Source organism: Molossus molossus, unplaced genomic scaffold (assembly GCF_014108415.1).
Source record: "Molossus molossus isolate mMolMol1 unplaced genomic scaffold, mMolMol1.p scaffold_m16_p_9, whole genome shotgun sequence".
NCBI lineage: Eukaryota > Metazoa > Chordata > Mammalia > Chiroptera > Molossidae > Molossus > Molossus molossus.
In genome coordinates, this window is record NW_023425403.1 from 72783219 (window position 1) to 72796483 (window position 13265).

A 13265-nucleotide genomic window follows, 5' to 3' on the forward strand; every position below is an offset into this window, starting at 1 on the left:
AGAGTCTCTCATGAGAGGTTTGCTTGGTCAGAACGCATATCAGCAGCCCTCAGAGAACATGACATGGAACATCCTTATTAGTTACTTGTTCCCATCTTATTCTTTCTTAGGGCAACGAGGGACCTGGAGCTAACTTGTCAGTGATAAATAAGATGAACAGTGTAACACTCAAACCATTAACCAGGCATAGCAGATAATAATGAATTAATAATAATAACCGTTTCCCATGGGAAAAAACGAAATGGGTAAGAAATAGATTTAGGAACACAGAAATCTAAGTGGAAAGTCTGAAATAGTCTCCTAACATATGTTGTCCCAATTCAGTCAGGCAAAATTGGACTATATTTATAACCCAGATTTCGCCTATTTCCACAGGGATAACTCAAAAGAGAAATTCCCAGGGGTAGTGAGTAGAAATGTTTTCCTCTTTCGCTCTTCCAATACACAAACAATTGTAGGTTTCTTGAAAGAATAACGGGGAAACCATCACTTTGTTGGAGGAAAAACCATGTATTCTAGACTGTGCGTCTTCTTTGTCCTTCCATCCCACCCAGAGCAGCCTGGCCCCGGAGGGACTCTGAGCTGACAGAAGCTGGGGGCACAGGGTGAGGCAGGCCATGATTCTGGGGCTCAGCCACTTCACTTCTGAAAGAACAAACCTCTTACTTTTCTGAGGTGAGGAAATCACATCTTTAAAACCACATAAGCATTGATGGAAGGAGAGGTTAAAAAATAATATATAGCTATAAATTTCGAGAATGATAGCTACCTTTTAGTGGGTATCTACTATGTCAGGGATCATATACCAGGAACACTTCTTATTTTGAGCCGTACAATACTCTGGCAAAGGCACGATGTTTGCCATTTTACAAAGCTGGGAACATATTCAAAGCGGTAACTTGCCCCAGGCCAGTCTCTGCAGAGCAAGGGCTCCCAGCCAGGAGGTTGGGTTCTGGCTCTTCACCTGGTGCAATCTGGCAAAACTTGAATAAGTACCCCGAGTTCTTGGTGACACCCACAACTCCTGTTCCTTAACCCTTCATGGATCCTCATTCTTCTGCATTTCAGTTTATTTAAATTATCACCTTACATCTACCTTGATATTTCAGACATTCTTCTACTTGCATCAGTCATTGTGATAATATAGATATCTATTTGCTTGCTGAGTTTTCTTAGTACCATTGTGTGTGTGTTCTAACTCTTAGTCCGTATGTATCATCACCCCCACATCCCATTAGACTGATAAATTGTGCACAGTTTTGCCAATTAAGACTTAAACATCGTTGAGTTAAATTAATTAGGAAGTATTTTCATGAGCCACAGTGGTTTAAGCATTTTATCCATCTAATTTATAGTGTCTCATTTAAATAAATTATACTAGAGTTATAATCAATTCTCATTACTAAAGTGGTAAAGAAATAGCATAGTATACGTGAGATGGAATTTGCTAATATTTTTTAAAGTTATGTTTAAAAGATTTTAGTTTTTATTCTTAATCACAGCACCGAGCATTTAATAGATGCTCAACAAGTATGAGTTTAAATGACCATCTGTAAGAACTGCCAGATTCAGCATAACTGGTGGTGTAGACGTGGGCATTGTTTTAGGAGGAAAGAAAATACTGTCTTTAAAGCAACATTACTTATATTTAGAAGAAGATCACAGATACCAATTTTCCCTTTTTTCTTCTGTCATGAAACATACTTTTTCATGGCTTGTGAGGCTTCCAGAAATGCTTTAAGAGGATGGCAGAACCATGTGTTCCACTGTCTCTCTCTTCTGTTTGACTTCTTTTCCACTCACCTGATCTATAACTAAGAGGTATTCCTCCAGAGGAACACCAAAGATACTGTAATCACTAAAATGATGGACTTTTTAGTTAAGTTAGTCACTTTATTTTTTTATTATTACTTTTATATTTTTGTTAGTCCTTACCCCAGGATATTTTTTCCACTGATTATTTATGTATTTAGATTGAGTGGGAGGGAGAGAGGGAGGGAGAGAAAGAGAGAGAAACATCAATGTGTTCACATCGATTGGTTGCCTCCTACATGACCCCAGCTAGGTCTGGGTTTGAATACACAACCCAGTTATGTGCCCTTGACCAGGAATTGAACCCACGACCCTTCTGTCGATGGGCTGATGCTCCAACTGCTGAGCCAAAGTGGTCAGGGCGTAGGCCAATCACTTTAAAAGTTACGTTTGATAGTCATGCAGAAGGAGCAGCCTAGTCACGGTCTTCAACGCCGTGTTTGTCACAAAGGGATACTGATGAATAAGGGCATATTGAAACAGAGACAACAAATACTTGTGTTATTGATTTTCCCTGAAGGACTAAATTCACATGAGAGATAAAACACTATAATAAACAAATGGTAGCATGACCTTTCTTATAAAAAGAGAAGTACATTTCAGATATTAATATTCAAGTTTGACTTACTGTGTAACTCTTAACCTAGGCACATTTCAGAACCGATGGAAAGGGATGATGGCTGGAGAGAGTTGTGCATGAAGGTGAAATGTGCTACCATAGACTCAATTAGTACCATTTATGATTATAGTTTATGTGATATTGGCATCAGTTTATTAAAAATGCAATGAACTATCAAATCATTCTACACAGGTCATTGAACACAAGTAATGTGGTATCAGCTCTGCTCCATTATGACTGAGCTGGATTTGAACCAATGACTCTCAGGAAAAAGGCTATGTTTGATTGTCGGTCTTTAAAAATGCATTTATAGAGTAGAAGCATATATTTATTTATAGCATTTTGTCCCTAATTACAGAAAGTTTTTTAAAATGGATTCAACCTGTAAATTATCTATTGAAAAACACAAATCTTAGGTGTTATGAAATGATTTTATTATACATTATATATTTATGTGATATATTTTAGTTATATGTTCACAATTTTATTAAATCTGAGTAAAAGTGGTCACATGTGACATGATATTGAAAAGTCTTTTGGCTGTTAAAGCTGAATGAAAATTAGGTGCAATCAGACAGGGAGCACAAATTTGCTATCACCATGTAATTCTATAGATCATGAAGCTGTATTCCACTTTCATATTGCATGGCTTATATCAGCTAAAGGAATATTTACCAAGAGAAAAAGCAGTGATATGTGCCGAAATGCACAATTTTATTTCATGAAAATGCTCAAAATTTATTGATGTACCCACATATATATTTTAGGTCACTTCTGATAGAGCCACTGTGCAAATAGATGCCAAAATAATATTTCACACCTCTTTCTACTGAGATATTCTATAATAAACGACTGGTAGTAATAGCTGGGCCAGTGGGCAAAAGCAATGTCAATCCGAAAACCACCTAAAAGATCGTTAAGTAAACAAAATGTGGGTTCATTAAAAAAAAATAGAATGTCACGTTATATGATGGCACATTTCTGCTTATTTAAAATGTTTCTGTAACTTTGACAACTAGGATAGATATTCTTTTTTTTGCCACTCTTGCAACAATTTTCAACAGTTTACCATTCGTTTCTGCTCTTAAATGAAGACTGAAATTTTTCCTTGTATTTTGTAAGTTGGCCATTACATAGTCGATGGCAAATAATCAACGTCAGTGCCTAGATGTGTCCTAAGTTGTTATTTAGTTATTTAGTTTGCTTTTATGATATCGTTAGACGAAAGCTGTTTTGATTTGTGTCCGTTGCGCCCGTGTTGTTCGGGAGGATGTTAATCGCGTGTCCTGTGGTCTTCTTTGTAGTCGCAGCGCCGCGTTACGTTTCACCTCCCTGACGGCTCCCAGGAAAGCTGCAGTGACAGTGGTCTGGGGGACCACGAGCCGGTGGGTAGTGGAACCCTGATCTCACACCCTCTTCCTCTGGTTCAGCCACAGGACGAATTCTACGACCAGGCCTCTCCGGACAAGAGGACCGAAGCAGATGGCAACTCTGACCCCAACTCGGGTGAGTGTCCTTGAAAACTTCCCTGCTCGAGTCCTCTGGTTGGCGGTTGTGCGCTTGAGTTTGAAACAGTCGTTCTGGGAGGCAAGGGAATGCACACTTGGTTGTTTGTTTTTATGGTTTTGTCGTCGTCGTATGTTTTGAAATATATGAAGTCTGATGTGCTTGAGAAATACTGTATTTTGTATTAGTCTTAGCCGATCAATAACCAATGTTGTGGCTGGGGCAGCACTGTGGTTCTATGATCGCGGGAAGCCCTTCAACAACAACCCTCAGGAAGCTTTGAAAAAATACAAGTTTATTACTCAAGAGACCTGGAAAGCACAGAGTACAAGGTGTGGTTGTAGAGGGAGAGAGAGTGAGCACACCCTCCAGCAGTTGTGTGTTTTTTAAAAACTTTTTTTTCTTTATTGATTTTTAGAGAGAGAGGAAGGAAGAGAGAGGGAGAAATGGAAACATCAATGAGAGAGAACATGGATGGACCGCCTCCTGCGTGCCCCCCACTGGGGATCGGGCCCACAACTTGGGCATGTATATTTTATGCCCAGGAATGGAACTGGTGACCTCCTGGTGCATGGTCCAGCTCAACCACTGAGCCATACCAGCCGGGCCTGAGGTTGTGTTTTCATTAGGAAGAATGGTAGGGCCCTATGGGAAGGGTAAACAAGCAAGTAGCCTAAATGGTCAGTTACTGAAATTAACCAAGATCTTGAAAACAAAGGAGTCTGGTGTGGCTGGCAATGTGTTTATTGGAGACAGACTTTGAAGGGGATCCCTCAGCAGTCAAAGCTTAAGTCGGGCACTCCTGTTACAGAAAAAAGACAATGGCAGGGTTCCCAGGACAAGTGGCTGTTAAACTGTGTGTTGTACCTTTATTTTATAAACCATTAAAAAAATGCTATAAGTATAATTTCAAAATGTCATTTGTTAACAAATATCTGATGTCAAAGATGTTAAATGCATTGTGTAACATTTTATTGACAAAATACAGTTAAGTAGAACATAGTCAATGAAAAATACGAAAAAAAAATCGCCCTGTGGAATGTTGTTTTTCAATGAAAACTTTGAAGAAAATGATACAATAGTAATTTAAAACAAGTGTGATAATGAAGTAGTGATAATGAGTTTTGGTGTTTATTTATTTATTTCTATTTCTATTTGGTTTTTAATCAGTACATTGAACAAGGGGAAGGAGGAGAATGCACTTGGCAGAACCTTATTCTCCATAGACCCACACCCTATGGCAAAAACCATTGCCCATTCAACGTAAGCCCTGCGAAGGCTCTTCCTTGGCCTTTGGAGGAAATTTTGGACAAGTGTTATACAATTTTACATTATGTTATTATAAAAATAAATATCACTAACTAGTTTACTTTTATTTAAAAATTAAAAGTACAGCCCAGCTGGTGTGGCTCGGGGGTGGAGCGTCGACCCACGCACCAAAAGGTTGCCAGTTCGATTCCAAGTCAAGGCACATGCCTAGGTTATGGGCCCAATCCCCAGTTTGGGACATGCAGGAGGAAGCCAGTCGTTCTCTCTCATCGATATCTCTATCTCTCCCTCCCTCTCCCTTTCTCTCTCTATAAAATCAACAAAGAAAAAAATAAAAAAAAGTATTGCCCGTGCCGTTTTGGCTCAGAGAATAAAGTGTCTGCCCCAAAACCAAAAAGACGTGGGTTTGATTCTGGTCAAGGTTGTGTACCTCGGTTGCTGTTCAGTCCCTATCCCTGGTCAGCGTCATGTAGGAGGAAACGAATCAATATATCTCTCTCACATCAGTGTTTATCTCTCTCTCTCTATCTCCCTTTCTCCCATTCTATCTGAAAATAAATGGAAAAAGCTCAGATGAGAATTTAAAAAAGTTTTAAAGTACAATCTAATCATTATTATGGCAATTCTGGGATTGCAGTAGAAATATTAAGGGGAGGTAAAAACCACAAAGGCACTTTCTTAACTAGTCCAGTCATGGAAATCCAGCAATAGTGTTCTCAGACTTCTAGGATTTTTAAACTGACTGTTTCCAGGATGGTGGTGGGAAGTCTTAGTACATCCATCCCTCCCCAAGCTGTTCCCCCATCTCTGCAGCTTTCTCTGATATGTGATTCTCCCCTCATGGGCGTGTGGGGTTACATTTGCTTCTTCTTTTGCTGAGTCTACTCTAGCCAGTTTTTTAGGAAGATCTAAGGAAGCTCTGGTTCTCAATCTGTTACATCTTTTATCTTGGTCTCATAAGGAAAATAAAAAAATGCATCTTTTCACTTCACATGTCCAGAAAAACAGACCATAGTCAAAGAGGCAACTTTATATCACATGGCATTTGAGAAAGCTGGCCAACCATTCCCCTTAGAGTTCTTGATTTTAATTAGTCTAAGCACCATTAACTCTAACTGGTTCATTGAATCAGCTTTTTCTGGGCTTGTGTGAAGAGGTCAGATCGAGAGGACAGCTCCCTCTAAACTGATTTCTGGTCTCCAGCTTCCTGATTCCGTTTTAAAACATCTCTTGTTGGCATTAAGCTGAGGGTCTCAAAACTGGTTTTTGACTACCTCTTCTCAGTGGGGAGTAACCAGTTGGCTCCTCTTGTCTTTGGGCCTCAGCCAAAACAAAGATAGGAATATACCATTTTAAACATAAGTCTGATTAACCTAAGCTGCCCTAAGCCACAACTTTATCCAGTCTGTATAGCTCCTCACCCAATGACTTACACCTCGGCAATAGCATAGCACTGGGCGAACTTCCAAATGGGAGAAGATAGAAGCTATTCTAAAGCTGAAAAAAAAGAAAACAACACTAAAGCCAGCTTCAGGACGTCCCCAGAGTTTTTACCAATCTAGTCACATGGAAAAAGATACCCCAGGGATGAAACACCCTTGCACAGACCAACATTCATCTCAACACAGTGACTTCACCCAGGAGAATCAAGGTCAATAAAATGTGTTAAACCAGAACAGTACTCCTTGGTGGAGGAAGAGAAAGGAGGAGCCCTAAGGGCCCCTGGAGAGAAACAGATTTTTGACATTTAATGGGACTTAAAAATTTAACCTCCTTTGTAAATCTCTAGAACAGATTTAATTGGAATAGCCTAGAAATATTAAGAGATTCACAACTAAATGGTAATTGATATTAGGATATTATTATGATATATTACCTTAAACTTCTTCATTCACATTTTGTAATTAACTCTGAGAAATGTGTGAAGTGAGGTACAGTATAATTGAAGCAATAATCTTCAATAGTAATCGTCTTGCTATTTAGATTTAAACCGTTTCTTTTGTCTTCAGTAGAGTTTTCTGCCTGGGGTCTGATAATCCTGATAAGAGCCAGGATTTTATAGCAATCATGCTATCTACATATACATTACAAATCTGTATCATCTGTAGGGTTATTAGGTATTACACCTGCATGGTTCCTATTTTTAAAATATAATGATTCTCGAACGTAATTATCGAAGTAAATCATATTTTCTTAAGAGGTGAACTTATTAACATGATCATGCACTCCATGTAAAATTCAATAAAACCATTAATTTTGAGAAAATAGTAAGGGATTTTCCAGTTGATGATTGTTATTTTTTAACAAATAGAACTAGATTGATGAAAGAATTCTGCTAAGCTAAAAACAAATAAAAATTATATGATCGGATCAGAAATAACTTATTATCACTAATTCAGAATTAAATCTTAATCTTGTCCCATTGAGAATCATGATTAGGGTCATTTTTATATCTGGTATTTCTTTTGAAAGCTTATTTTAAAGTATTTTCTGCTGTTTAATCATGTGCAAAATTACAGATTGTATTTACTGTTGTAAAGCCCTGTCTGCCCTGTGCTTCTGACTCTACCTGGACTGTGTATGAATCAGTTGGTAAAGTTCTCATGAAGAATAGTTTTGAAACCTGATGATATTTATGAATACTATTTGAGTTCTATTTATGGATTAAGGAGTCTAGTAAATGTTTAAATACAGCGTTTGTTATCCCACACCAATATTGTAAGTTGGTATTACAAGTAAACTGAATTTTATCAAATGTATTTATCTCAAATGACTAAACGAGTATCTAAGGCAGAATATGAACACAGGAGTGCCTGACTCTATAGTTTTTGCTTTTGCTGTTCAGAGAAACTACATTCAGTGTACACTTTATAACTCAGTGCAGTCATCACTGTCATTGACTTTTTAATTCTGTGGCACTAATCTTATTTTTTAAGAGAAAATTTGAGCAACTGAATATTAAAAAGATGAGTTGGTTGAGCATATGGTAGTACTATGAACTTGTTAGAAAGCTAGTTCTTCAGGAGTTCCTGGCATTGGGTTAATGAAAATTTAGACTGTAGTAGAATTATTTTGCACACAGGCAGAGAAAACGAAGTGCTTTGCATATAGTTACATCATTTATGAGTCAAGAATAAAGTCATCTGCATGGCTGATGTGGCTCAGTGGTTGAGCATCGACCTATGCACCAAGAGGTGTCGGCCAGGTTGCAGTCTCATCCACAGGTTAGCTTCTGAAACAATTTACTTCCATGATTTTCTAGATTGTTAGAATTTATTCTCTTGCAGTCATAGGACTGAGAACCTGGACATCTTCCTGGGTATCAGCTGGAAACTGCTCTTAGCAGCTAGAGGCCACCCACATATAGTGCTGAGCACCAGGAAGTGGAGATCATGAGGACCACGATTTGAGTCATTCTGATACGTCTTAGTATTCAAGAACTTCTGTTTAAGGTCCTCAGTTCACTCCACTTCCCATAATTCACTCATCTATTTATTAATGAAGACATTCATTCTGTACACTCATGTGAAAGCTACTATTTACCAAGTACTGTGCTAGGTTCCTTTAATCCAAGACTCCCCAAACTTAAAACAAATGCACAGTTACTAAACTGTTAGAGCTAGGGTCTTGGATTTGTTCTTTGGTTGGAGAGATCCATGAGTAAGTTTTTAGGAAGTTTAGGAATCTGGGAAGTTCCTGAAATTGTTTTGCATTTTTTTTTCTCTGTGGGCCATTCTATGAGCATTTTATAGACCATATACAGAAAAAACAAAAAACAAAAAAAGTCTTGAGTTTTGTAAGAGAAAACATACCAAATCCCTATTATATGAATAACCTAGAATAAATGCTAATGATAAGTGTATAAAAAAGTGGGTGTTAGAATAGAGTAAGTTTTGAATAAGGAGTCAACTAAGTGTCTATAAAATGAAACTAAACAAATTACATTGCATGGATAGACACTGTCTAAGTAAATAAAGTGTGTGTGTGTGTGTGTGTGTGTGTGTGCACGCGCGCGCGCCTCCGGGTGCTATAAAAGGTCACAGCCAGTCAGGCAAGCAGTTAATAGTTCAGTATCTTTGTAGCACATGCAGGAGGTATACCTAGCTCTACCACTTGGTCTCAGGTTAATAACCTCCAAAATGGGGCTATTAATATCTATGAGAGGGTTGTTATAACAACTACAGTTATTTGATATAAGCAATTATCTAGCACAGTGCCTGAAACATACTAGATACTCAAAAACTGTTGACTTTAAACTGTTCAAGTATGTGACAAAAATGAAAAGGGTTTGTGAGATGAGTTGAAACCAGATTTTGAATTCTGGGGAGGACAGGATAAAGTCTGACATAGCAGGAAAGGGAAAATAAAGACTTGATGGTTATTTCCAAGATTTTAGTTGGCGAGACTTACTGGAAAAGCACGCATTTAAATAAATTAAAGAATATAAGAAGAAAAGGTGGAAATTCCCACTTTTCAAATGTAAAGTTTGACAGGGTCATCTGGGAAATAAAATTTTTATTCTGAGCTGGAATCTGGAAACTGACAACATAGAAGATGATGAAATCCTTGGAGTAAATGTGATAATTGTGAAGAGAGACAAGGGGTCCAAGAAAGAAATCATGACAAACCTTAACATTTAGGGCAGACAAAGGTGAGGGCAGAGTAGCATGAAAGCAGCGACCCCTTAAGGAAGGTCCAGTGGAAAAGAGATTTGAAAGCTCCAGGAGGTATAAGTTGGGTACCTATTTAAGGGTGGAGACAATGTGGAATTGTGATTAAGAACAGACTGTGGAGTCAAAATAACCTGTGTCCTGACTCTTTGCCCTTGGGGCCACAGGGCTGTGGCACGTAATGCAGGCTCAGTTTAGATATATCATTTAAAAAAGTATTATTACTTTATTGTTATTATTATTATTAAAATCTTTATTGTTGAGAGTATTACAGATGTACCCCTTTCCCCACCATTATAAGTAGAGAGTGAAAAAGTGCAGAAAATGCAAAACATGCATCTTAATCATTTGGTGAAACATTTCCAATCAAGTTTTAAAAATTGTCATGGTGAATGTTGGAAATGCAAAATTATTGTTGTACATATAAAGAAAGAAAATTCTAACAAGATCTAAATTTCATATTCCAAAAGCTTTATATTTTAAATTCCTTTTTGTGTGGCCATTTTACCATATTTATTATATTTGATGGGTGGTTTCAAAATGTCACAGTTTACTGAAGACTAATAAAAAATAGATAATAAAGCATATTTTTATGCTCTCATATCCTTATTGTTTTACTTTAAATACACTTTGTTTGCTTTATTATTTTAAAATATTTTATTATATTAATTAATAACATGACACTTTATGTTGTTGTGTTATTTTATTTTTGAGAGCGTTACAATGAGATGATTTTATATATTATTATTTAAAGTAGTTAAAAATGGCTGTAAAACAGGCAGGGACACAAGCTTTCTCTGCTGGAAAGTTTTAGAGATCATAAATTTCAAGTATGACTTTTATCCCCAAAAGAATTCTCTTGGAGTAGACGTTTGTTATAAATATTTAAAGTTGTTTAGTAATATTCTCTTGCAATTGAACTTAAGAGGTCATGAATAGTGTTTACTATTACAGAAGTATCTGTAGGAACGATGCGCCTCCTAGTGTAACGTCAGGGTAATGTCAGCTTTCCTTGGTGTGCTGCATGGAATCGCATTTCCATAGCTGCATGTTGTCATGTGATTTGTTTTTCTGAGGATCCATCAAGCAGAATAGCATTACTTTACTCTAGACTGGGTGGTCTCCTGCAGAGGAGAAAAAACAATTATTTATATATCTTTCTTAAAAATAATTTGAGAGCATTAAAAGTGATAGATAAATAGATAAGCAAATCAGTAGCCGTATCTAAAAATAAGGAACCTATTGATTTTTGTAGCTCCAAGAAGCATAAAATAAAATATTTCTTTATTTTAAAGCCACCTCACAAGGAAAACATGGAAATAAATTACAAATTGTACACGACACATACTCATAAAATCACACTAATATATTTTATTTTATCTCAATATATGAAAATAAATACATTATCTAGATTTTTAAAACAATTTGAAATATTTGGAAAAAACCATAGGTGTTTGTCTAAAATGTCCTACATTTACCCTTACACTATATAGACACACATGTCTGACAGATGATTGAAAATTATTCAAATTAGTGTGACTAACATGTACATAGATGCCAAATTTTAATAACTATAAGTAAGGTTGCCTGATAAACTACAGGCTGGCCAATTAAATTTGAATTTTACATCAACAATAGAATTCTTTGGTCTAAATGTGTCCCAAATATTGCAATATTTGGGGCATACTTAGACTAAAAAGTATTCATTATATGTCTGAAATTCAAATTTAAGCAGCCAACCTGTATTAATTTTTATTCTAAAACTGGCAACTGTACCCTAAAAATGTGTTGAACTAAAATTCAATTTAAAATTCATATAAAATTTTCAAGTATTATAAGGAAATCTTCCCATGACATGCATTTAATTATAATTAAAATTCAGAGCAATGATCAGTCTGCCTTAGAGTTAGTGGTGACACCGCCTCATGTAGAGACATCACTTTCTTACTTTGAAAAGGCTTCAGTTTTTAGTATAGCTATTTCCATATCAGAGAGCAATCACACTTTAACATTACAAGTTCAATTTCTGCTTATATTCAACGGGATCAATGCATTGCTCCGTTGTGGAATGGTGACTTTTATATTGGTCTTTTACTGATTATTGCAGAGAGACATTCTGGTTAAAGTTTTTATTCATCATTTTTTGGTTTAATGATGCTTTTGATATGTCATATTTTAGGATTTTTTACATATTAATTGACTTTTACATACCTTCTTTGCTTTCAGGATCCAATCCATAATTTTTAGGCTCTAACAAATTCCAAAGGAACTTACTTAAGTTAACATGGGAGGAGGGTACTGGAGAGAGGGAGATGAGAGGAAGTGTTTACATTTGTTCCTGTATTTGAAGGCTTTGGTTGCATATCCTAGTAAATATGTCCACTTAGAATACACAGAACATCTTTAGGACCTTTCACGTAAGATGCTGGAAGGAAATGTGCGTAGTGATTAGTTGCTGTGGAGCCAGACAGACTGAGCCCAAACCATGCCTCTTCCAGTGCTTGACTTCTGCCAGACTGCTTTGCCCCAGTGAGCTCGTCTGTAACAGGGGATGAGCATAGGACAGACTATTTACCGCATAGACCTGCACAAATTGCAGGTTAACACCTGCAGGTCACTTAGAACAGTTCTAGGTTCATAGTACATCTTCAGTTATGGAAATATTATTACAAGAGTTAAGTCAATTTACACAATTATCTAAGCAAACTCCTTGGCTCCAATTCTGTCCTTATAACAAATACAGAAGGGTAAAGGTTAGGAATATGGAACCTATTTTCCCTAAATTCCAATTTCTTGCTGGCTGTTAAGGAAAGTCAGATGCTTTTTTTACTGGATCTTAAATCTTCAGGATCATATTTTAGCTCTGCACTTCACTTTGCTTCTAAAAATTGTGTGATTTAGCTCTAGTTGTTTGACATATTACATAGATTTAGTCTAAAACATTTTTTTGAATAATAATATAGAAGAAATATGTTATTTCCATAGGCTCAGTCCAATAATCTACACATAGGTTTAACTGGTGAGAATTTATTTATATATAAGTAATATTAACAGGAATCTTATAATATTCCAGACTCTTAATCTTCACTTGAATTTTGAACCTTTACAGATTTATTCCTACTAATTAGCCAGAAAACACTTTATTTCTTTGAAATTAGTAATAACCTAACTTACAGTCAGAATCTGCAAACAAGTAGCAAAACACTATGTTTTGGGCAAATTTGTGAGTTGATCTCCACAAATCAACAGCACAGTTAAAAATAACGTAACAGTCTTGATGTAAATGCTTCTTGGAAGGAAAGAATTAAACCATAAACTTCCTAAGGTGCAGTCACTGGGTATTGATTTTTTTCATGCTTTTGTGTTTTGACATAAACAGGTATTTTATC

General features: G+C 36.5%; 1 protein-coding gene across 1 annotated transcript in view; it reads left to right on the forward strand.

Moving 5' to 3' along the window:
• PCDH9 (protocadherin 9) overlaps positions 1-13265 on the forward strand; it is an 894020-nt gene that overhangs the window by 580625 nt on the left and 300130 nt on the right. Inside the window, exon 4 of the mRNA XM_036250264.1 lies at positions 3736-3937. Within this exon, the coding sequence (XP_036106157.1) occupies positions 3736-3937 (202 nt within the window). The remainder of the gene's footprint in view (positions 1-3735; positions 3938-13265) is intronic.